Raw genomic sequence first — 27,762 nt, 5'->3', positions numbered from 1 at the left:
TGGAATATAATGATGTCCAAAAAGGCCCCTTATAATTTGGCTAAATATTTTTTTTATGTAATAAATAACTATAAATTATTACCATCATCCTTCAAAATTTGCAACTCTCAAAGTTAATCCAGTTCAAATCCAATGACATTTATTTAACTTTAAACTATCTTAATAATTTTTTAACTATAAATTATAGTCTATATTAATAATTTCCGCATTTATGAAACAAATTAAAATTTGAATAAAATTAATAAGCGAAACGTCAAAATAAAAACAAAACTAAAACTTTTACTCATAACTATAATTGATGAGCTTAGCCAAGGCTGAGATTTTGATTTATCACACCTTTAATGAAATCTAAAAATAATTATCTAGCGAGCGGCGGAAGTTCTAAAGTTAGAAGCTACCTGTCTTCACCTTTCATTTTAACTTTTCACTACCTGTTTTCAGAATTTCATTTAGCTGTCTGTTTGATAAATGTGGAAATACTTGGGTAATATCAAAGAAATTATACTTACTTATTTTTAATTTAGGGATAAAATACCTATACTTCAGTTAAAATTAGTATATTTAACCACCGCCCGACCCAAAAAGAGGGTTGTTATAAGTTTGACGTGTGTATCTGGGTATATGTCTGTGGCATCGTAGCTCCTAAACTAATGAACTAATTTTAATTAGTTTTTTTTGTTTGAAAGGTAGCTTGATCGAGAGTGTTCTTCGCTATAATTCAAGAAAATCGGTTCAGCCGTTTGAAAGTTATCAGCTCTTTTCTAGTTTTCTTAACGAGGATTGTATGTCGGGGGTATTTTTTAATTTTGAGTTATAATGCCATAATACATCCAGGTCGTTTAATCGTATTCTTTTTGCAGTTTTTTACTTACAGTGCCTGGCAGTGATCTTACTAGATGGAGCTTTAGAAGCTTCGGTTTCGTAGTGTCGTTTCTGGCACTCGTACCTATGTGAAGTGTCTCTGATATTTATCAGTCTCAACGATGCTCTACGAAAATTAAGCTGCCGATATACGAGTATCATTTACTAGAGTTCGATGTAATGTATTCCTTCCGGGTACTACAAAAAGACTCCGTTAACAAATTCCAAGTTTAATGTCACAAAGAAGGACAACATCATTTGTTTCAAAAATAAAATTGGGCACTGCGCAAACTTCTCTTGATTTTATTTTTACTTAAAGTTTGTGACCAGATCGTGAAATGGTTTTCCGCACATTTATATGCGAACTCTGTCCTGAAGTCTTGTGGTGTATGCTCAGTCGAAATTGCTCAGACAATGCTTACTTTATATATAAGTACTTTTCTATCTTCGCCTGAAAAACTACTACGCCCGCGACTCCGTCCACGTGGATTTGATTTTTTTAAACGTCATGGAAACTGTAATGTAAAAAAAAGTAGCTTATGTCACTATTAACACATAACACACACTAAGCACACCTGTTCAGGTGTGCTTCAGACCTTTAACTATATCTATGCATAAAATCCCGCTGATCCGTTACTCCATTGCGGCGTTATTGAAGGAAAACAACAAACAAACACACTCGCATTTATGATAGTATGGAATAAACTAACTGACTGACAAATCAACATACAGTCTAAGGCGCTGCACTAGAAACTTGAGATTTTGCATCAAGATTTTCTCTTTAACGTAAATCTTCATTATTCCCCCCAATTCTAGTGATGGGCCGCCATTTTTTTAAGATGTTGTAGGTGTCAAAAGATGCGTAAATCTTGCGCTAGTATAATTTTGCAAAGTCTGTTCACTAACATAGTATAACTATACCTGCAGCCACACTTATTATTTTGCTTTTATTTAATTTTTTTTACTGTGTTTCTTAAACAAATGTTTTCTATTCTAAGAATACGATATTATTCTTATGGTTATTGAAATAAAAAACGAATATAAATAATAAACACAGGTTGGGTAGCGACATTATGTTAGTGAATAGACTTTACCCATGTAGTCTGTATCGCTACGCATACTGTCACGCATACAAGCGTATGAATTTGTATTCAGTTTTAAAAATTCAATTTGTATGATCTTTGCTTATCCACTGTTTTGTTCTATGCAAGTAAATCCAGGGCGGGCCCAGCTCCTTTTGTTTATTATTGTTTCACAGTCTGTATTATTCAGATTAGATTACGTTATCAGTGCAAACTCAGTCTTACATCAATATGTATGATGCAGCATTGTAACAGGAGCATATTAATATTGTCGTAGATTGGCCACACTTTGTTCATTAAGGATATTCTGCATAATGCCACTGTAACGTGTCAAGCCTGGAGATTTTGACTTCCATATTCGGTAATATGCACTTTGGGAAATATTATATTGTTGTGAACTAAATTTGAACTCAATCTGAAATAAAAGATTATTTATTGATTTATAATTAGCCTTGTGACTTCGTCCGGGTTTTAAAATATTTAGATATATAACAAAACAAAATAATTCCTAAGCTTTACTAACCTACGTTATAGAAAAAACCTATCTACATGCAAAATCCACTGGATAATTATACATAGATCGATTTTATTTATACATATATCGCATTACAGCATAATTTTTTAAATATATTTAGCCTGCTCTAAAAAAACGGAAATCAATTTATATTCAAATAACATACTTCCCCTCATTTGAACCCATTCGATCTCAATTTATTGCATATTTTACTATTCAAATCGATATTTTTAACGATTATTAATTCCGGTAATAAACTAAATTTAGTTCCCGCGGATCTTTTGGAAACTAAGTTTAGAATCCTAATGCATAGAAAATTTAGAACAGTCTACAACCTACAAAGGCAGTGTAACCCCAGCCTAATATCAATATTAGTACGTCTTAACAATGACACTATGCAAACATATCGTAGGTACAAAGCACTATATTTCAAGAAGCTGGTAACTGTATAACATGGTAATATCTAGTTAGCATACTATGATATTATAGTCGGAGAGATAGTGAACAATTTGTTGGGTGTTTTGAATAGTTTTGATGATATTATAGTGTGTAAAAACTAAAACCCGACTGCGAGCGTCTTGAATATATAATAAACGCTGAAATATTATAGTAAGTTTTTCTGTCGCTTGGTATATTTTAATGTTGTAGTACATTTATATTTATGAACTCAGAATTTTCTCTTATTTCATTTGACAATACCATAGCAAAAAAAAAATTTAGAGACCCCCACTTTTTTTATGTGACATCCGTTAGGTCAATTTTTTTCGTATAAAATATAGCCTATGTCACCTGGACCTTTACGACGAATCGATTGACACCTCATTCATCAAAATCGGCCTGGTAGTTTAGGCGCTACGGTAGAACACACAGAATCTGGATACAAACATACACACACATACATACACACACACAGAGACTGCTAAAATCATTCCTTTTGGCTTTGTCGCAGTCTGGTAAAAACAAAGTAAGTAGATAAGTTACATTATACATACCTACTGCATCAAAATCGGGTCACATTATTTTGTAGAGCGCTATCTCTGCTACTCTCGTACGTTTTGTATATTTTGTTTTACATTATATTATTATTATAGAGTCCTATTTATGGTATAATATTGTTGAACTGGTTCAAGAAAAATGAAAGGCGTTTTCGCTGCAGAAGTCCAGTCCAGATAGAGCCTTGCTTAAAATGCACATTTTTTTTTTATTTACTATAGGTAAGCGCTTGACCACAATCACACCTGATGGAAAGTGATGATGTGGTCTAAGATGGGACGCGTTTACCTAGAAGGTGCCTATTCACTCTTGTTTTAAAGATACCCGGATTGTAATTGACATACGAGTAGCTCCAAAAACTAAGTAGGTTCCGCATCTTTTTTTCATTTGAAGAAAAAGTTGATATGGGAATTATAATATTTTATTAGTTATCTTTAAGTTTATAATAGCTAAAACCTGACCAGGTCAAAAACTCTAGTTAACTTCTTATGCACTTTGAGCATGGTTCCTATTTTATCGTGAACCTGTATAAATTGGTTGAATAAATAGTTCACCAGGTCTTCGACTATCATATCAGGGTTGTTAGCACATTGTTAGCTTTCAGAATTGAGACTTTCAAAGAATTGAATAATTTAGGTATGTGAGTGTAAGAGCGAATGTCATATAAAAAAGAGGAAGGGGATTGTGTAAACGTACAGATATAGACAGATTGACTGACGAACTGGACAAAACTACAAGGATTTTTAGTTTGCTATACTTGTCTGGCACGAAACATCATCCGATTTCATTTTTTGGAAATCTATAAAACCACGTAATCCCATGAGATGTTATATTGATAACTAATAGCCGATGCCCGCGACTTCGCGCCCGCGATTTACATTTTTCGAAATCCCGTGGAAACTCTTTGTTTTTCTGGGATAAAAAGTAACCTATGTGCTAATCCAGGATATTATCTATCTCCATTCCAAATTTCAGCTAAATCCGTTCAGTAGTTTTTGCGTGAAGGAGTAACAAACATACACACACACATACACACAAACTTTCGCCTTTATAATATTAGTGTGACAGTTCTGTGGTGATGCCGACGTCATCATTCCATTGCCGGCTCACTACTGAGCACTGGTCTCTTCTCCTCTTGACAAGTAGGTACTTGGCCATAGTCAACTGTCCTGGCCAAGTGCAGATTGAAAGATTGCACGCACTTGAGAACATTATGAAGAAATCTCAGGCTTGCGGTTTCCTCACCTATTTTTAACTCCCGACCCAAAAAGAGGGGTGTTATAAGTTTGACGTGTGTATCTGTGTATCTGTCTGTGGCATCGTAGCTCCAAAACTAATGAACCGATTTTAATTCAGTTTTTTTTATTTGAAAGGTGGCTTGATCGAGAGTGTTCTTAGCTATAATCCAAGAAAATCGGTTCAGCCGTTTGAAAGTTATCAGCTCTTTTCTAGTTATTGTAACCTTCACTTGTCGGGGGTGTTATAAATTTTGAATTTACTTGTTTTCTTAGCAATTTACCTTTACCTTATCAATGATTAGCTCCGATAGGTAAGAGGTGCGTGCGTGGTATCGAACCCCTAACTTCCCGAATAGGAGGCGGACGTCTTAACCACTATCAATCATCCATCCATCCATCCATCCATCCATCCATCCATCCATCCATCCATCCATCCATCCATCCATCCACCCATCCACCCATCTATCTATCTATCACGTTCTGACACGAAACATCATCTGATTTCAAACGTCGCATCGTATGGGGAACACGTTGGCTCGTTTGTGGAATCCAATAAAAGCACGTAATCGTACGAGATGTCAAAGGGAGCAGCCGGGCGATTCAGAACACTCGATTCGGTAAGTTGTCGTTCGATAAGGTGTATTTTTCAATGGAAAGTACGTCTTATCGAACGGTAACTTACAGAATCGAGTGTTCTGAATCGCCCGGCAGGTCAGTGTTAACTTACAGAGGTCGTTGCTCTGTGCACGTACAGAGGGACCTTTATAAAATCTAATTTTTAAGGATTGGTCCCTGAGAGACGGTTAGGTGTAACGATATTTTTACGCGACAACGGCAAAGCCGAAAGGAAGGGTTATGATTTTAGCAGTCAATATATTATGTCTGTATGTGTGTATGTATGTTTGTATCCAGATTCTGTGTGTTCCACCGTACCTAAACATCTGGGCCAATTTTGATGAGTGACGAGTCAAGCGATTCGTCGTAAAGGCCCGGGTCATATAGGCCATATAAATTGTCTTATTAGTGAGAGGTCCCGGGTTCAATTCCCGGCAGGGGTTTGGAATTTCATAATTTCTAAGTTATAGCGGCAATGAAAATACACATTCTATGAAAATTTCAAGTCTCGAAGTTGTAAGGGGGTAATAAAGCCGCCTTTGCACCCGCATGTATAGTTTCTTCTGTGTGTTCTGAATATGTTTATGTTTTTGTGTCCAATAAGGAATTATAAATAGAAATAATTCAATGGTCGTGCGTATGTCGTATCGCAAACAGAAAATGTTGCCTCAGCCATATGTAAGAGCTTTTTGTGTTTTATTTTCCGAAAGAAAAAAGGTTCCTCCGGTTTGCTGTTACTCCGTGTTATTGAATACGAGATGAAATTTTGAGCTCGCTGATCTCTTTGTGATATCCTTTTTTTGCCTCAAATATTAATATTATAACAGTAACTGAAGGAAAGTTTTTTGTTAGGTTTTGTTGGTATAGGAAAATTTATACAGAATCAAGCTTTAGTTGGAAACAACTTAGATTTTATCGTGATTATGGTATAATATACAAATACATATTATTAGTTTATTTTCATTTAATATTATAAATGCGAAAGTGTATCAGGGGGCACGGCAGTGCCCCCGCCAAGACGAGCCAAACGGCGGCCGGGGCGCTACGTACCTTTTTCTCGAAGCGTTTCGCCGTATTTTCGAACCGTCATAACTTCGGTTTGGATGACGCTAGAAAGCTGAAATTTTTCTATCTCTCTGTTATCTTAATACTGAACAGGAACCATTTGCATTCCGAAGACGGACATAGGTAACTTTAAATCCAAGAAAAAAGGTCGGACGGATGGACAGACAGTGGAGTCTTAGTAATAGGGTCCCGTTTGCATCCCTTCAACGGAACCCTAAAAAGTAACTCTGTTTTTAAAGATTTCTCAGATTTCGGAGCCAGTCGAGGTTACAAAAGTTTTTTTTTAAAATAGGTAGGAAGGCAGAAAAAAAGAACAAATGAAGTGATACAGATAAAAAATAAAATCAAACGCGTCTGTCCGTTGTATAAAAATAACTATTATCTCTTACAAAGACTATTTCGACCGAATTTTTGTGTCTGGCAGCTTTTTTGTATTTTTTCTATGGGTTGCGACTGTCATTTATTTTTGAAAAACTTATACCTAGCGAGTTTTTGTTAGTAATGATCAAACATAACTAATCTTTTAATCTTTTGTAGCGACCTTGCGACTTGGTGGGTCTACATTTTTTACGTTTTTCCAAGCCACTACCTAAACTTGATTTCATATAATATTAGTAGGTACATCTACAGTAAAATATCATTAGCTAAACTCAAAAAGAAAGAAAAGACAGTTCCCGCGGCTCGCGGACGAAGTCACGGGCAACAGATAGTACCTAAGTAATGATAACTGATAAAATATGACTGAAATCTAGTGATAACTGATAAGAAGTTTATTTACTATGCCGTTCTTTGGGATGCAAGCTAGGTAGACCTGAAATATCGCAGTAAGTACAAAATTTCTTCAAAATCAGTTAGAGAACTAGCCAATAAAAAGGTAGACGACAGATAGACAATTTTATAATATTAGTATGGATGAATTCTACTGTTGGTAAGCGAGGACACCAATAGCATCTTTTATTCAACTGGAAACAAAGAAATACAAACTGAAATGCACCCTATGTCCATAACTGTATAGTTTAAAGTTAAACGACGCGATGAATCCCGTTTAACGAACGTCCTTGAAATGGAATCGTCTCGTTTAACCACACAGCATCACTAGTTACCGTGTCAGTGGGTCGTGAGGTGTATGTGGGGTCATTGACATCGGTAGTAACAAGCGTAAAGCTCATTTTTAGGGTTCCGTAATTCCGTACCTCAAAAGGAAAAACGGAACTGTTACAGGATCACTTTGTTGTCTGTCTGTTTGTCTGTCCGTCTGACGTGTCTGTTAAGAAACCTATTAGGGTTCTTCCCGTTGACCTAGAATCATGTTTGGCAGGTAGATAGATAGGTCTTTTAAAGCACAAGTAAAGGATAAAATCCGAAAACTGAATTTGTGGTACCTAACATCAGAAAAAAAAATTAAAATGTGCTCATGAAGAAAAAATATACTTATACAAGGTCAAAGTTCACAAAAATTGAATTTTTACATTTGCATGTTTATATGGCTTAGGTTTAAACTTAAAAGGAAACGAGGACAAGTGAAAGCAGGATATTTTGGCACACAAGTAGTGCAAAATAATATTATTATTTACTTTCCGGTCAGATTTCTCCGCATGTGATTAAAAATTTAACTCGTTTTATGCGGAAAGCGAAAACGGTTTTTTATAACTAGGTATATGGAATGGCCTTTTCCTTTTCTTATGTAAACAATGGTTAAAAGCGTAATATTATTTTTATTGAATTTATTAATTTTATTAAAAAATCGGTACCTACCTATCTAAATATCAGTGTAGGTAACCAGTACTTCTCTACAATGCGTATTGATATTAGGTATAAATGCCAAAATGTGACTGTCTGTCTGTTTGTTATACCGTTTTAAAGTGGGTACAGAGTGTTTGCATCCTGTAGACCGTTTTAAGTTCCTTTTTATGCCGGAAAATCAAAGTGTCACCACGAAATTATTCAAAATCTACATTTTAAGGTTTCATTTATACCTGTAATAGGTACCAAATAGGCAATGCATAGAACCTAATGCATAAATAATGAAAATTGCAGTAACTACCTGTGTCGTGGGAATTGCATGCAAATAAAATTTTGAATTCATATTTCAATGCATATCAAAATATCAATCAAAATATTATTACAATGCATTAGTAATTGATAGCTGTTATTTTGTAGTAGGTAATTTATCAAATAGCTTTATCAGATAAAAGCTGCATGGTATGTGATTGTTATAAATATAATATGATCTTATCTATACTATCATGAATATTTTGATACGATACAGTTGAATATTTGTCAATAATGTAAATTCAATTCAAATTCATTTTTTTTATTCAATTAGACTTTTACAAGTACTTACCTTAAAACACCATTGCATTATCCTTAATATGAACGCTTAATGTATTTACCTATTTAATTGCATTAATTCATGAAACAAATATAATTACAAGTATAAATTAAAAATTTATAACACCTTTCAAACAAAAAAAAAAAATTAAAATCAGTTCATTAGTTTAGGAGCTACGATGCCACAGACAGATACACAGACACACGTCAAACTTATAACACCCCTCTTTTTGGGTCGGGGATTAAAAATCAATGACTTTGAAAGACTCAAAACAAAATATGGCATTATTTATAAAAATTCAAGTTTTTGATAAATAATCAAGTTTTATCTCTTCATCTCAACATTTGTTATTTATTTTTTCATATTTTTTAAATAAAATATTTATTTATTTTAAATAGAGACTTCTAAAAAACAAGTGAGAGATGAAGAAATACAACTCGTTTATTTATCAAACACTTGAATGTTTAAAGATAATGTCACAGTTTGTTTTGAGTCGTTAGTTTCAAAGTAATTGATTGTATAATTTATATATTATATTGCACACACACGTTACAGGAAAACAATACATAGATACTAAAGAAAATAAACAAAGGGTGCAAAGGCGGCCTTATTGCTTGTTATTGAATATGCCATGAATTTCAACCGTGTTCCTTATAAAATACGACTTTATTTAATTAATAATTAAATTAGTGCTTGCCCAACAGTGGCTTAGTACTATAAAGTATTGAAAGGTGTATTGCATGTCTCGTGGTCTGGAACAACTTTATATTTTGTGGTCAAGTATTGACGATTATATTACAAGGAGCCTAGTTTCTTTGAGGTAAATGCTGCACATTTAGAATGTACATGATAATTTATGAATTCTAAATAAACGGGTAATATTGTAGTCTGCAGTTTGAAAAAAGTCTAGAGGGTATAATGCTATAGCGGTTGTTGTCGTCTCAACCGATGGAAGTCCACTGTTGGGCATATTATCACACTAGCTGATGCCCGCGACTTCGTTCGCGTGGATGTAGGTTTTCTGAAAATCCCGTGGGAACTCTTTGATTTTCTGGGATGAAAAGTAGCCTATGTGCTAATCCAGGATATAATCTATCTCCATTCTAAATTTCAGCCCAATCCGTCCAGTAGGTGAAGGAGTAACAAACATACACACACACACATACACACAATCTTTCGCCTTTATAATATTAGTGTGATGGTCTAAAACCGCTTGTGTTCAGAGTGTGGCTTCATACGACATTGTGTTGGTGTTTTTTAAATGAAATTCTAAATTTTATCTAAAAAATCTCTAATTAAACGAATCAACAAAGTTTTGAGAGCTACTTTAAATTAAAGTTTATCTTAGTTTTTGCAGTTCTTTTCAAACTAAATTAAAATTTGCAATTTAAGTTAACTTTATTGAAGGCCTAATTAGTAATTACTTAGCTTCTGAGAATCTTTTGAATTTTGAGTAAAAAACATGTTTCAAACTGGTCCAATATTAATTAATATATTCTAATCCAATAAATTATTTGTTCCTATTACATTAGTCTGATTTCTAATATTGTACTATTAATATCATTTTAGAGAAGCAAAAAAATAAGCTGAAAATTGACGCTGAGGTGGTAAATATAAAAATCTAGTTTTCAACACCATAAATATACCTAACTAGTACCAGTTTTTAAAAAATGTATATTTGAATAGATACGTCGCAAAAGTTACACGTTTTTTTATTTACTGGTGACTAATTAACTGTAGGAATAATTTTGCTTAATAATATTTTTTTGATTTTTAGAATTCCGTTTTTCCTTTTGAGGTATCAAAAAAGAAAAATGGAACCCTTATAGGATCACTTTGTTGTCTGTGTGTCTATCTGTCTGTCCGTCCGTCCGCCCATCCGTTCCTCGTGTCTGTCAAGAAAACCTATAGTTATAGAAAAAATAACTATTAAAACTAAAAGATAATCGTAGTTATTAATATAACTACGATTACTTAAAAATAAATTGCGATTCGATATTGATAGTTATTAATATTATAAAAATATTTAGTTCAAAAGCTCAACCCACAGTATGTACGTATACTATCCCATTTAATTCAATTCTATTTAATTCTACATATTGAGTTAGGTTCACATTAAATTCCATTAGCGCATCATGTTTGGCTGTGAATAACAATTACGTCTACGGAGCAGTTATATGCAGGAATGCCAGCATTCTAGATAATATCCTAGTCTTGAAATTCACTCATACAATTTTATTGGGAGTAAAATACTTTGAAGAGTTTTTTAATCGACTTTAAAAACAGGAGGTCCCTTCTAGGTAAACGCGTCCCATCTTAGACCACATCATCACTTTCCATCACGTGTGATTGTGGTCAAGCGCTTACCTATAGTGAATTAAAAAAAAAATATTCGAATGGTATACATTTTGCATAATACCTAATTGCTTATTCTCGATTTTTTTTTTCAAAAACCAACCAACCATTTTTCGTGATTTTTCTACAAAACTAATGTAGGGCAAGGTGGGGGGACACCGAATGGTTAAGGTAAAGACACAATGAAAAAATAACTATGTTATTTATTGAGATAATCAATATCATAAATCTTTAAGTATACCTTAGGCATAACTTTTCCTAAAGGCTAAATTTATTGTATGCCTATTTTACTTGTTTTATTTACTTGTCCGTGTTTTAGAAAATTCAGTAAAGAAACAACCTTACCGACCGGCCGGCCTCGCGCGGTTTCGACACTTGCGCTTGCCCAACTTGACTCTTGAATACAAATATAACACAACTGTCTGTGCGCATATATACACCATACAAAGAAATAAAACAAAGTTACAAAATTGAGTTTTACAAAATTAAGCAAGGCGTAAATTGCGATGCCCTGACAGGGCGTCCTGTAACTATACTTACTTAGCTTTAAGTTATATAGTTATTAGTACATGACAGCAATGAAATCACACTAATATTATAAAGGCGAAAGTTTGTATGTGTGTGTGTGTGTGTGTGTGTGTGTGTATGTTTGTTACTCCTTCACGCAAAAACTATTGGGCGGATTTGGCTGAAATTTAGAATGGAGATAGATAATATTCTGGATTAGCACATAGGCTACTTTTTATCCCGGAAAATCAAAGACTTCCTACGGGATTTCAAAAAATCTAAATCCACGCGGGAGAAGTCGCGGGCATCGGCTAGTAAATAAATAAATAAATAAAAATAAAGAAAAAAATAAAATCCGAGTCGAAACAAGCTATCCCTTTAATATGTGCCCGCGACAGTGAAAATCCTGTGGGAACTCGTAAATTTTCCGGTGAAAAAGTTATCTATGCCAGTTTCCGGGATGCAAACTAAAGGTTAAACGGATGGGCCACTATGAATCCCGCTGGAACTCTTTGATTTTGCGGGATAAAAAGTAGCCTATATCCTTCCCCGGGATGTAAGCTAACTCTCTACCTTTCATCAAAATCGGTTAAAGTGTTGAGCCGTGAAAAGCTAGCAAACAGACGGACAGGCAGACACACTTTCACGTGTATAATATTAGTATGGATTGATTAAAATTAGTACGTACAGAAGATCTATTTCAAACAAAAATAGTATCCTGTGAAGCTCTCAAAATTAAATAATAATAAAATAAAATTAAATAAAAAATAACTAATTTGTTTTTGACATGACATTGAACATCAAGTTTAAGCAAAAAGGAATTGCATCCCGCAAAATTTATTATTCAGAATGACCGTCTTATGCATCTACAGTTGTTTGGTATCAGCTTCCAAGAAAGGGATCTAAAGTTAAGTTTATTTTCAATTTTTATTATTTTTAACCATTAAATACACAATTTTATTCGAATTGCGGAACTAAAAATACACAAGCGATATTATTTTAATCTAATAACTGGTATTCCAAATCCCATTAAAAATAAATAACGAGTAGGAATACCGTTATGCAACCGCAGTAACAATGACAGAATCGAAACGAAATAGGTAACCAAATCGTTTTGCGGTCACAACCGGTTAAGTGAGTTATTGCAAAAATGTTTTTGTAATTTTTCAAATCTGTCACTGTGACACAATGTGACAAAACGTAACAGCCCTGTTATTGATGTAATAATTATTGCCTAGTACATTTCAGAGTTGTGTGATTGTTTGTTATCTTTTCAAGACTCAACCACTAAAAAGTTTCTCTAGCGCGCTTTTTAGCGTTCTCGATACAAACGTAGTTTGGCTCTCATTTTAGTAATATCTTAGTATCTTAATAGTTAACTAATCAAACTAAAATTTTGTAGATAGGTTTAAGAAAATTTCTAGTTTTAATCCCTTGTAACTTTGAAACTACACATTTTTACGGAAATCTGTCAAACCATAGTTACAGATATTAGTACCTGAAATGTATCTATCTATAAAATTTATTAATTCAATTTTAAAAATGAGAGCCATATTACGCTTGTTTGGAACGCACTACGAAAAACTTAGACACAGAAAAATTACTTTGTTAGAGACGGATATAGGATACCTATTTACCTAGATTCTATTTATCCCGCAAAATCAAAAACTTCTCACGGGACTTTGCGAAATTTAACTTAACCCACGAAGGCATCTGTAGAATTTTTGTTTTTACTGTTTGGTTAACAAGTTTTATCGTATGTGAGAACACAACACAATTTTTACGTAATGCACAAGCACTTGAACAAATCTCGTAATATCGACAAGAACTGTGTGAAATATACTTGTGCACGGAATCATTTAAGTTGGTATCTATTTCACCATCAGTTATATTATGTTGTAGTGGTATGGGTTTTTGTGGTAAACAGATTGTATTCTAATTCCTCATGAATACTCCATACTTGCTAATATTAAAAATGCGAAAATATATCAGCTGTGTGTCTGTCTGTTACCTTTTCACGGAGAATCCGCTCAACCAATTTTTGATGAAATGTTGCACTGAGATAAAACTATCTCTGTGCCACATTTCATCAAAATTTGGTAGAGCGGATTTCGGAAACGCAGATTTTTAAAAAAAAGTTAAGTCACGCGCAAAAGGGCATCATCTATTATATCACAAAATTTATCTTAAACAACCAATTTTTCAAAGATTTAGGTATATATACATATTTTAGATTAATTGAGCTTATCTATTCAATGCTTGCCTTATATATTTTTCGTTCACGCCAAAATATACCTATTAAAATACCTATACCTAATACCATGGTTTATATATTTTCACTGTCACAGAGAGGTTTTTTCACTGGGCTGAGCCCTACGCTATCTGGTTTTGAATTTTTGTAAAATACCTACTTGAAAAAACGTGAAAAATCACTACTAAATCTAAGAATAGTGATCAACTTGGTATTCATTTCAAATGTCATGGCATTCAAGATTTAGACAAATACGATTACGTGTTTACATAAAATTTTATGTTGCTACCAACAGGTAAATAAAATCATACAAGTGATCACTTGTTTTGATTAAACTATGACAAGTTTAAGTGCATAGCTGCATCTAAATAGGAATAGGTATATTAATTGCTTATTACCTTAGGACCACCATAGTGCTTAGTGTCATCAAATAAACCGAACAATATAAAATATATGAAATATAATTACTTTTATTATCATTTTGTATTTAAAAGAAAAAAGAAAGAAATAATATTTATGCACCATCATTATTTATAATTCTTGACAGACACGACGGGTGGACGGACAGACAGACTGACAAGAAAGTGATCCTATAAGGGTTGCGTTTTCCTTTTGAGGCACGGAACCCTACAAACAGCTATGCACCATATGAGACTATCTTACAATGGGTGCACCCTGCGTCATAATATTATGCGAAAACACGCACACAAATCAGGGCGCTAACTTTCAGCTGTGATGACACAGCTACAAAAATAAATTAAAACAAAACCAGTAAAAGTAAGCACTATTCCATATAATACATACGTTTTTAAGAAGATATCAATATCAATAGTTAGTTAGTTTCATGATCTAATCAATAGTTAGCTAATAACGTTATCAGATTTCTTTTTAACAAAATACCTGGATCTATTTATTGGTTTTCGTGTATCGTTTTCGGTATCGATTGGTATCGTTATAACGATCCCATACCGTATACCGTATCGTTATAATGTTAAGCAACGGTTAAGATAATTAGCTTGGTACAAGTGATAGACATTATTATCGGTAATTTTTAAGAACCCATTTTAAAATGATCATCATCAACCCACCGTTGGATTCAGGCGGCGCAAGAATGGGCAAGGGAAAGTCCCTACAAGAGACCTTTAACCAGCAGTCTATCGGTTGAAATGATGATGAATTGATGATGTTAGCGATAAGGCCGCCAAATTGTACTACTTACTAGTTTTGTTGTGTAACATTTTATTTTTGTGTACAATATTTCAATTGCAATTTTGATGAATAAATCGATAGAGCTGCCCTTTATTCCTGTATTTGGCTTTGAATATCAACAATACGTTTATTAAAGTGTTCGGTTTCCTTAATTGAAACGCCCGCGCCGTTTCATTTACACAGTCAATGAAAATCAGTAATCAACAGCAATAATTACAATAAATAAGAGCAAACTATGAAAACAATCCCGATGATTCCCGCTTCAGTAATTAACAATGAAATTATGGAAAAGCTCTGTTTGTTTTGTTGGCTGTGAACAAAAATTAAACATTTCAATCTGATTTTAAATTGCATGATTCAGCTTATTAGTGAAACTTAATTTGCTGACAAATTGAAAAAAAAAAAAAAACAAGTAGATAGATGCCTAACCATTCCGCAACACACTGGGTAAGATTTTATCCGTTGGGTATCTCGGTAAAGATAGCATAGTCATAGTAAAGTAGCCGGCAGGAAATATTGTATATCGACCTATAGAAAGAGATTTCGACTTCGTAGAGCGTCGTCTCTATCACTCATATTTATGTGACGTTTTGTCGGTCTCACCGACAGAGACAACGCTCTACGAAACAGCTATCTCTTTCTAAAGGTCGATGCATAATATTTTCTACCGGGTACTGTACAGAGACACAGTAGTTTCTCTTTAATCTTGTGGTAGGCAAATGACGACCACGAATTCCCTTCAACATAAGGCTCTAACTACGTACTACGTAGGCCAGAAAATTTAAATCGATACTAATATTATAAATGCTTAAGTGTGTCTGTCTGTCTGTCTGTCTATCTGTCTGTTTGTCTGTCTGTCTGCTAACCGATTGTTTAACCGATTCTGACTTTTGGTACTGGGTTAGCTTATATCCCGGGGACGAACATGGGCTATTTTTTATCCCGGAAAATCAAAGAGTTCCCACGGGATTCCCAAAAACCCATCCGCTCAATCGATTTGTATGAAATTTGGTACCGAGGGAGCTTGCGTCCCTGTAATTGACATAGGCAACTTTTTATCCCAGAAAATCAAACAATTCCCACGGGATCTTTAAAAACCTAAATCCACACAGTGTGTCGCGGGCATCCTCTAGTTAGAAATAAAATTCTTTCTTTCTTTCTAATTTATAAACTTCCAAAGCCCTGCCGGAAATCGAACCAAGGACTTCCCACAATAATACAACCACAGCGCCTTCCACTGCGGCAGGGAGGTCTTCAAGACGTTGGGGGTCCCAACTTCCAAGATGCTAAAATTGCGACCTCGCACGAGAAAGCGCAGCATTGAAAGACCCCTCCCATGGACCGACGACATCAAACGAGTTGCAAGAAGCCAATGGATGGAAGGTAGCGTGGAAGTCCCTACAAGAGAACCTTGCCCAGCGGTGGACGATGGCGATCATTGTAATGAAAATATAATATTATACTCGTAATTTTATTGCAATCCATGCATTCAAACAAAATTAAGTTTGTAAACATCATGAAATTGTCACCACATCGTAAAATAGCTATAAAGTACGTGGCCAAATGGATTAATATTAATGAAAACCACCAATTTAATATTCAAATAATAATTAGGTAGGATTATTTCTATGATAAATATTTTAAATTTTAGTTTAGGCATCAAAATGTTCAATGATTAATGAGAATATTATTATTGGTAGTAATTTTAGCCGACTTCAAAAACGAAGACTGATCTTAATTCAACGCCACCTCGTAGGTAACTTGTTCTATGCTTTGTCGTTCGCTGTTTCTTTTTTCGATGGGAAATTAAGAATCCGCTGCTCAAGTCTTTAGTGAACATTCATAAGTACATAATATATGTTTAATTAATCGATAATGTAATGTAATTTGAATACAATTATCATTAATTATATGAAACAGGTAAACAAAATATTCTTCGCAATACCTAATCACGCTATTTTGTAGTATTTAACGAAACATGTTCTTGTGCTCAGCAGAATCTGCATTCCAAGCCGAATGGTAGAGTAACAGACATAAAGACACTGTACGGGCGTCCCCCCACCTTATACCCTGATTGCCATCTCGACCTGTCGCGTATTATAGTTGTCCAACAAAAACAAACAATAAAATAACAAAATAAACAAAGATTTGGGAACTTTTTGATTTTCTGGGGGGAAAAGTAGCCTATGTTACTCTCCAGGTCTTTGACTATATCCATTCAAATTTGACTATATCCATTACAGCGTACAAAAAACAACACTTTAATTTTTTTTTGTGATATACTTAACCCCAAATTCACAGATCTTGGATTTTCCCTTTACTTGTGCTGTAACACATTGCTGCTTGCCTTTCATGATCCTTGACGGGTCACAGACATATTACAGACAGATAACGAAGTGATCCTATTAAGGTTCGGTTTTACGTACGGAACCCTAAAAACCAACGAACAAACACACTTTCGCATTTATAATATGGGTTCGGTATACACAAACGTGTCGAGGCCAACTTTTTTCAGAAGTTCATTGAAAAGGAACCATTTTGCATGATGTGAAAAGCGTTTTATTAATAAAAGACAATTGGAGCGTGTCGCCTTACCCAGTAATTGCTGGCATGCTAGTTTTTTGCTTGTTTACTCAATTGTGTGTGCTGGAGGAAGCGAGTATAGGCAAGTATTTAAGTAGTAACCGCATGAGTAGACTTTCTTTTAAACTACCGGATAAATTAGAGGGTTTTTTTTATATTCTGATGCTGGTAAGCCCTTGACAGCGATCTCACTTGATGGTAAGTGATGATGCATTCTAAGATGGAAGTGGGCTAACTTGGAATCGGTATAATGACGTCTATCATTGACGACGATGATGATGATGATAACATAAAAACACCGGCCAAGTGCGAGTCAAATTCGCGCACCGAGGGTTCCGTACTCGGGTATTTTTTCCGACATTTTGCACGATAAATCATAATAATCATAGATATGTGTAATAATATGATACCCCACTTAGTATAGTTATCTCTCTTTGAAAATTGAAAATACTAATTATTATATATTTTTTTTTTGTAAAATAACCACAAATTCACGATTATCGGATTTTTTCCTTTACTTGTGCTATAAGACCTACTTACCTAACATAATTCTAGGTCAAAGGGAAGTACACTATAGATTTTCGTGAAGACACTACAGACGGATGGAAAGACAGACAGACAACAAACTAATCCTATAAGGGTGGCACCCTTCCTTTTGAAGTAAGGAACCCTAAAAACTAATTTACACCATTCCTAGCGTGTTATACACTAAATTGTAATTATATAACATGATAAAGTGATGTGTAACATTTTCCATTGTTGGAATTATCTCACGACACCTGTCGGCGGTACATCGCGTAACATCTTACGTGACATACTCTTTTATAAGACAAGGAAGTTTCGGAGTGAACTGCCTGCTGTATAAGGTGTAAATAAGTAATCAGATCAATCTTAAGAGGGGTCTCTCCGTCACTCGCTTCATACAAACGTAGTTCCAATTTCATTTGAATATTAAGCAACCAAAGTCTATGAAAATTTGCAGACATATTCTAGAAATTAATATCTATGTCTGTGGTTTTCCAGATTTCTGTTTAAAATATTCAGTTTCAAAGTTACGTGGTCTTAAAAATTTACATACAAATCTTTGAGCCCATGTAATTTTAAAACTACATATTTTTAGAAAAATCTAAAACACCACAGACACAGATATTAGTTTCTAGAATATGTTTGCAAAATTTCATGGACTTTGGTTGCTTAATATTCAAATGAAATTGGAACTACGATTGTATGAAGCGAGTGACATGGAGAGAGCCCTGTGAATACTGTGGTGTATGTTACGTAATCAATCAGAAAACCGTAGACACCTTTAGGCCTCATTTACACGAGAACTTTTTTAACGTCCGTTAAAAAAGCGTCCAAATAGAACAAATGTATTCCCAAGTAGGTATCTGTTCAGTGTTCACATGTCAACGCTTTTTTACGTGTGAACAGATACTTGGAAATACATTTGTTCTATTTAGACGCTTTTTTAACGAACGTTAAAAAGCTCTCGTGCCTTACGTAGTTAAACCGTTTAAGTGAAGAATACCAGCGCTCAGTGATAACTCGTTATATTGATATTTAATTAAAAATCATTAGGCTGTTTTTGGAAAAAATTACAGTCTAAGAAAATATGATGGCCGCCAAAATTTTAGCAATTAGCATGGTGCTTAACTACGGAACACGACAGGAACTTAGCCAGTTTTTTGACAAATAACAATGTAACTTATCGACAAATTACAGATAGATTGATCATTATAATTAATTTCTATGCAGACGCACTGCATTTGGACTGCACAATTGCAGTTGGGATACAGTTTTATTGCAATTGATACAACTGCACTGCAGCGCAACTGCCGACCGACGGCGCAGTCCACGTGCAGTCAGCGTGCAGTTCTAGTACATGTCGAATTTAGTGTGAAATGCACGCGGATTGCATGATCAGTCTGCGTTGCGGTACAGTTCTGCCAACTGCAATAAGACTGTCCCAACTGCAATTTTGCAGTCAGCTTGCAGTTCACATGCAGTCCGTCTGTATAGACAGTCAGTTGTTCTCTTAAATATTTTTCTACTTTTCTCGTACCAAATGCCAATTCTTTACATTTTCATTACTGCAAGTGGTAGTAATACAGCTTTCAGAAACAAGGTCGCACAAGTCGATGTATAAATCACGTTAACATTGGGCAATTTCCATTAGGTACGTATCTTAAGCGTGTGTGCGTGCTACTAATTAGTACAGTATTATATTAATTAGTGCTACAGAAAATTGTACATACGGAGGCTGTTGACCTATAGCAAATATTGGGTTGGTATTAATATATTTTACACTGATTTAATAAAAAAAACCGGCCAAGTCCGAGTCAGACTCACGCACCGAGGGTTCCGTAACCGGGTATTTTTTCCGACATTTTGCATGATAAATCAAAAACTATCATGCATAAAAATAAATAAAAATCTGTTTTAGAATATACAAGTAAAGCCCTTTCATATATTATGATACCAAACTTGGTATAATTATCTTACTTTGAAAATTAAAACACATTTTAATTTTTTTAAATGATATAACCACAAATTTGATTCGATTTCTAACCCGCGACCCAAAAAGGGGTGTTATAAGTTTGACGTATGTATTTGTGTATCTTTGTATCTATGTATCTGTGTATCTGTCTGTGGCATCGTAGCTCCTAAACTAATGAACCGATTTTAATTTAGTTTTTTTTTGTTTGAAAGGTGGCTTGATCGAGAGTGTTCTTAGCTAATCCAAGAAAATCGTTTCAGCCGTTTGAAAGTTATCAGCTCTTTTCTAGTTACTGTAACTTTCACTTGTTGGGGGTGTTATAAATTATAAATTTACACTTGTATTTTTATTTTTTTAATATTAAAGATTAGTTCAGACAAAAATCTTTATCCCCCCTCAATTATTTTCTATAAAATAAATTAAAGAGAAAATAAATGATAATTAACTTATACTTATCGACACGAACGTTACAAATGTAACAGATTGCATCGGTATCGAATAAACTACGAATCAGCATGATGCAATCAGAAGGTAGCCAAGAAAACCCGTTATATTGTCCCAGGAACGGATGCATTCAGCTGAATGCAACCTAACGGGGTTAGGATCTTACGAGGGACTGTCTACATTTATACGCACTTATATCATTATTTTCTAAACCTATTGCTGAGGGTCTACTGACATTTATACGCACATCATTATCATCTCAAATATCGATTGCCTGCCCGACTGAGTCTGAGGCCAAATGCAGATCAGCAGACTTACACACCTTCGCGAACGTGTAGAACTATCAGGCATGCAAGTTTCCTCACGATGTTTTCCTTCACCGTTAAAGTAAGCTTTATTTCTTAAAACGCACATAATTCCGAAAAATTAGAGGTGCGTGCCCGAGATCGAACCATGGAACCTCAAAATTTCTATAGGAGCTGAAAAAGAGAGCCTGCAAGTATTATAGGAAATGTGCTGTTAATTTTAGTGAAAAAGCTGAAGCGAAATTATTTTATTTATTGATACACGGAAAAGTAATTGACTGCTACTCGTTATGAAATGATAATTTTGTGTTTATTCATGCATTTTAATTTTAACACATGGCCAATGACAGTGCTAATTATTATTTATGCAATACTGATAAAAACCGAGTAAATATATTTTCACAAGACAATAATTATTATTAAGTTGATTAAATATTTATTTTGTTTGTGAAAATAAATGACTTGGGTTTTCAAAAATCGTGTGGGAACTCTTTGATTTTCTGGGATGAAAAATAGCCTATGTCGCTCTCCAGGTCTTTTAACAAATTCCATGCAAAAATCACATAAGTCCGTTGCTCCGTTGCGACATATTGAAGGGCAAACTAACAAATTAACACTTTCACATTCACATTAATAATATTTATGAATTTAAAACATTTTTAACTTGATAAAACAAATTCTTTCTTTAACCAAAACTGACTGAGAAATTTAATATGTAAAACATTATATATGCATAATTATTGAGAGGTCGACTGACTGGCTTAAATATAATTCTATAAGCCTGACAGAATAATGAATAATGATTTAAATAATAATTATAAACACATCAAATTGTTTGCGTCTCAGTTTGAATATTCATATCCGTCAATTAATATTCATACGGGTGCGTAAAGCTTTACAGATTCAAACAAAATGTTACGTATAAGTGTATTAAGACCCTAGGGAAGCGGTTTAACTTTCAATATCTTTTAACGGTAAATGATACAGTTAACCTATATAAGAGACCCTTTACTGGAGTTAGATGAAATGTTTATAGAGATAAGACATGCTAAACTACCTTTTGATAGTTATCTACATCTTACAGGTTTCTTAGTTATAGTTGGCTTTATGATGATTTTTTTTTTTATTCACTATAGGTAAGCGCTTGACCACAATCACACCTGATGGAAAGTGTTGATGTGATCTAAGATGGGACGCGTTTACCTAGAAGGTGCCTATTCACTCTTGTTTTAAAGATTGCTATGAATCATTGTGACCTGGTTGTGACAACGTATATTGACCAAGTGTGATTGTTAAGCAACGTTGGTCCAGGTCCGTTACTGGATAGCTAGCCGAATTTTGTAGGTCCACATTTGATCTCTTCGTTTCCTCCGTAGTGAGCTGTTAATCCCGTTAATAATATTATAATGTTAATAGCTGTAAAATGTAAGAGTCGAAATCTCGTTCGCTTACTTGAGTTGTGTGTCTCTCTGTAGTCAAAATCTAAATCTAAATCATTAATCAAAGTAGGTACTATTGTACACCTTTTGTTTGTCAGATTTGTTAGATTTGAAAAATAATATAGTGGTGATAATTCATTACGTAAACTTTATACTACGAGGGTTCCAAACGCGCCCAAGTGTTTTTTAGTTTATTATTTATTATATATTAAATATTGTATATAGTATTAAAATAGATTTACATTATACTTACTATGTATATAAGGCTATTGATGAATGTCACCACACGATGTAATATAAATATTATGTGTATCAAGGAAGTTGGCCGACTGCGCCTAGGAAAAGTGAAGTGTGCCCATGTATAAACACGGATATTTCATAATACGTACCTAGTTACAAACACAGAACCTTATTTTCAAATGTAACTCGGTTAAGGTCAACCTCTGATTTTAATACCCACTTCAATTGAAATTACTCTCGAAATTAACGCTAGTAACGTGATTAAATGCTATAATTAGAATTTGTATTAATTAGATAGTGAATACTAGTTGGTGGATTTGGTTTGATTATCTTGTAACGAATATATTATTATGTACAACGTAAATGCACCCTAATCCTATTAATAATTTAATCCATACTAATGTTATAAACACGAAAGTGTGTCTGTCTGTCTGTTTGCTACCTTTTCACGGCCCAACAGTTTAACCGATTCTGATGGGTACAGGGTTAGCTTATATCCCGGGGACGGACATAGGTTACTTTTTATCTACTCGGTCTACTCTTTGTTTCTACTCGGTTATGTGTATCTATCTACCTATTCACCCGGAAGGGGTGGATTAGCGGCATTCCTATACTTAGTTATTATTTTTAGACGATAGACACACGTTTCCCAGTACACAATTTGACTTCCTTAGGGTTGAATTTTCAAAAATCCTTGCTTAGCGGATGCCTACGTCATAATAGCTATCTGCATGCCAAATTTCAGCCCGATCCGTCCAGTAGTTTGAACTGTGCGTTGATAAATCAGTCAGTCAGTCAGATTTTCCGTTTAAATATATAGATTATTAAAAAAATCATAGAAACAGCCGTTTTCATGAACCTTCAGTATTTACAAACAAAAGTAAGAAAAACCTAACATATTCATAGCGTCAAAGCTTCACAAAAAACAGCCAATAACAATACGTTAAAACAATATTCACATGAGCAAAGTTTCCACGACAATTCCGCGCTAAATTAAACTCTAAACCAATTATGAATAAAGTATGAATTTGTGTACGCACTAAGCCGCGTACGTACGCTCGCGATTTCTACGGGTTAGCTACTTTCTCTTAGTGAAACTGTGTTTTTATCCATTGTACGGTAGATGCTCGTTGGTAAATAGATTTCGAATTTTTAAACTGTGTTTCTAGCCACAGATTGTCATAATAATTATTAAAATTAATATTTTTAAATCCATATCCATACTAATATTATAAAGGCGAAATTGTGTCTGTCTGTCTGTCTGCTAGCTTTTCACATTTGAAGAGATACAGAGTTAATATACATCCCGGGGATGGACATAGGCTACTTTTTATCCCGGAAAATCAAAGAGTTCCTTCTGGATTTAAAAAAAAAACCTTAATCGACGGAGTTGCGGGCACCATCTAGAATATAAAGTAGGTAAAACGTTTTCTGGACTGAGATTTTTTTTAAATAAATTGTCATGGTTGATATAATGATACAACTCCTACAGATAAAATATTTAGGTAAGTAGGTATTATAACCAGATATCATATCCAAGATAGACTTGCCTATCTGTGATTTATTTCTTTAATAAAACAAAAACGTGATAATTTATACATAAGTTCATCAATATGTACCGACATAGAAAGCAATTACCTGTATTAATTATATTTTACTTACTTATGATATGAGATAATTTGACTCTACATGTCTTTTTCTAGGAAAAAGTAAAGCTGTAAAGGTCTATGGCTCTAAACGAATAAAGCAGTGAAGAAACCTTGTAGGTAGATTAAAATAAATAAAGATCATAATTTATTTAAACAAGGAAGTACTTATAGGTTTAAGCTTTTATAGGTAAGTTCGAAGAACGTAATGAACAAGCAAGAAATAATAATCCATACTAGGTACCTACTATCATAAAATATGCTAAGCGTGTTTGTCTGTCTGTTTGCTACCTTTTCTTGGCTCCCCCGTTCAACCGATTTTAACGAAAGGTAAAGTGATGGCTTTTATCTTGAAGACGGACCTAGGGTACTTTAGACATGACTTTGATTTTCCGGAATAAAAAATATACGTACTTTTTATCCCGGAAAATGAAAAAGTTCCCATGGGATTATCAACAACCTAAATCACAGGGACAAAACCGCGGGTATGATCTAGTTTGTGATAAATATACCTATAATACCTATTAGAAATCGTAATACCTACACGTTATTGTTTTCAATTATAATTATTACTACATTTGGAAACTGATCATTAATTTGGGCATCATTTAAAATTGATTAAAATCCAGTTTGGTATTCTAGCGTGTTTAAATTAATTTTAAAATGTCAATTTTCGATGAATATGCAAGGTCAACGTGGCTTTAATTTGGCTAATTTTTTATAAGTTTAAATTTAGAAATCTGTTGAACCTTAAAAGTTACAAAACATGTCTTATTGAGCTAGGTTAGGGTAACCATACCTACTTCAAAACTCCAGGACTCTCGCTGTGCCTATTTTTTTACTAAAATTCTGGTCATTTTTGATCCCAGTGTCAAATTTTGTAAACTGTGTGTTTTGTGGTCCTTACAAAATTTAGAAATTCCATTATACTTAAAAGCTTGGTAAGTAGGTATAATTACCTTTACTTACTTAAGTCAGATTTACTTAAAAACGAAAATTCATTCAAGCATAAATTTTCCTATATCTATAATAAATAATTATTATAATTTGTTAATTTTAACGTAAATAAATACAAAGATAAAGTGGGCACCATTTATACAATTTAGATTACATTATGTTAAATTATTTTTAAATTTTCTTTGCAGAAAATGTGTACATGTTTCGCATGTAACGTATATTTTATTCTGAATCTACTTACTCTTATACTTACTCTTTAAGTATATACTTACTTAATATCAGAAATGTGTTGCATATCAAAAAAGACGCAGATAGGAGCTAAAATCTTTGTTGCGTACGTACCGTATACCTACGCACGCTTTTGCGTTGCGTATTCCAAACATTAGTTTTATTTCCCATGCTAATTATTACTAGTAAAAAAGGTATACTAATATTGACAAAGAGTATTATAATATTTTTGAAAATCAATAATTCTCTAATAAACGCACTTACGTAAAAAATAGGTACACAATCCTTTACCAATCAAAAAATAATCGTAATCAGCGCTGAAAAAAAATTACAAGTCCAAAAAAAAAAACTCACCATTTTTCTGATTCCACACACAAAATTACACGAAACAAACAAAATAATCCACCACTGAACAAACACTAAAGTACCGCAAGTACAGTCTGCCACAGAAATCACGAAGAAAAACACCAAGAACAGTTCATAAAAGACACTTCATATAAGAAAATAAAACCTTATCTCTATATAGAAACCATGACTGTCTGTCCTGTAGTCTGTCACTGTAGAGAGACGGTTATGGACTGAACGCGGGCCGAAAGTTTCGCCCCGATTGTCGATTCCAAAGGTGTGCGTATGCGCAGGGTATAACTGACTTGATACTTGGGCGTGAATATTGATAAAATAAAAATGAAAGTGTTTTGATTGTTGTGGTTTGATGGCCTTTTGACTTTCAATTGATGGTGTCGATAGATGAGTGAACTTTGCTCGTAAATTTCTTTTTTAGAAAGAGTAACTGGAGGTGTTAGAATGGCTACCTCGTATGGGCAAGCGCAGTTTGGAAGACCCCCCATTAAATGGACCCATGAAAGACCGTGGCGTGTGGGAGTCCGTACAAGAAACCTATGTCCAGCAGTGGACGTCTTTTGATCGATAATAATGGTGATGAACTACTGAGTTCCTTGTCAACTTTTCTTTTTGAAATTTGTTTTCTAAACCAGGGGTGTCTTGGCTTCTCAAAGAGTCTCATATTCTGAAGGATTTTCAAAGGAATATTCCTTTCCTATCGATGTTTTACTTCACTTACTCCGAAAAGTTGGGTGCCCGAAATTGAACCCTGGATCCCGTTGAAGTCGTAAACCACTAGGGCTATCATCACTACAGAATACTCACAATTGTCCAAAATTCGAATAGTTACAAAAGTTAATTACAAAAACTTTTATCATTTTTCATATGAAACATTGTGAAAATTCTTTAATCTAAACTTTTCAACCTGAAAACTACTTAGACTACTTACTTTAAGGTTCTGGGTACTTCAGCTTCTAGAAAATGTTTGAAGTCTTCAAATTTCTATGAACTACTTAGACTTTTTTAATATTTAATTCAAAAGATATTGTAAAGAAAAGTTTTAAGTTTTATATTTCTTTGTAAAAGAGTGCTTGAACTTTGAAGAAAAAAACCAAAAGATTAAAAATTTAATAAGCTATGAGAAATTTTGCTCGCAATTTCGACCGCGTTGATTATGTTGCTACTTAATACCACCAAAAAATACTTCTAACCACTTGTAAATAAGGTATAATTTTAAGCTTTTTACAATAATAAAAAATATATAAAAATCAAGTATCAAGACCGATCGGGAGTCGATTCTCACAAAGTTTTTGTAAACTTTAATATTTTTACGCACGTTTCCTTTCACCCCGCGTGAATGTCACCGTGTGTGTGCGAGCGAGACAGCTGCACTATGTCCTTCTCAACCGGTCACAATAGTTCATTATGCCGACTTCCTCATAATAATTAAGCTTCCAAAAGTTTGTATGTAAATAATGATGATCGCACATTACACCTCGTCGCCCGCACCTCTCGTACCGCAAGCAATGCCTTATTAAGTACATTGCGTACCGGAAGCTAATTTCCAGAATCTAGCAACGCCTAGGGGTTTCCCTAGTTAATGCGGGTATACTTATGTGCTTTTTCGGGTTCAATCTGTAGTTTTTCGCGAAAAACGTCCACCAATTTTGAAATCCAACACTGAAAAGTGCGTCGTTGGCGGCGCGGTTAGTTTGTGCGATTAGTTTTATATGCTGAATACCAATTAAATTCGCAAAAGTTATGGATAGACCACACAAACTGAATAATAAATCATCTTATGCAGATTTATACTCAGTGACTACTTTAGTTCTTGTACGATTTCCTCATTTTTAGGGTTCCGTACCTCAAAAGGAAAAACGGAACCCTTATAGGATCACTTTGTTGTCTATCCTTCCGTCTGTCCGTCGTGTCTGTCAAGAAACCTATAGGGTACTTCCCGTTGACCTAGAATCATAAAAGGCAGGTAGGTAGATCTTATAGCAGAAGTTCAGGAATAAATCTGAAAATCGCGAATTTGTGGTCACATCATTTATAAAAA

At 34.1% G+C, this 27,762-nt stretch overlaps 1 protein-coding gene across 1 annotated transcript in view; it reads right to left on the bottom strand.

Moving 5' to 3' along the window:
* The window catches only part of LOC123871604 (probable chitinase 10), a 107,937-nt gene extending 81,987 nt beyond the window's left edge, over nt 1–25,950 (bottom strand). Inside the window, exon 1 of the mRNA XM_045915496.1 lies at nt 25,716–25,950. Within this exon, the coding sequence (XP_045771452.1) occupies nt 25,716–25,718 (3 nt within the window). The 5' untranslated portion in view covers nt 25,719–25,950. The remainder of the gene's footprint in view (nt 1–25,715) is intronic.
* Nucleotides 25,951–27,762: the final 1,812 nt, after the last annotated feature.

Source organism: Maniola jurtina, chromosome 14 (genome assembly GCF_905333055.1).
Source record: "Maniola jurtina chromosome 14, ilManJurt1.1, whole genome shotgun sequence".
NCBI classification, from domain to species: Eukaryota; Metazoa; Arthropoda; class Insecta; order Lepidoptera; family Nymphalidae; genus Maniola; species Maniola jurtina.
This window is presented reverse-complemented; position numbering and strand designations above follow the sequence as displayed.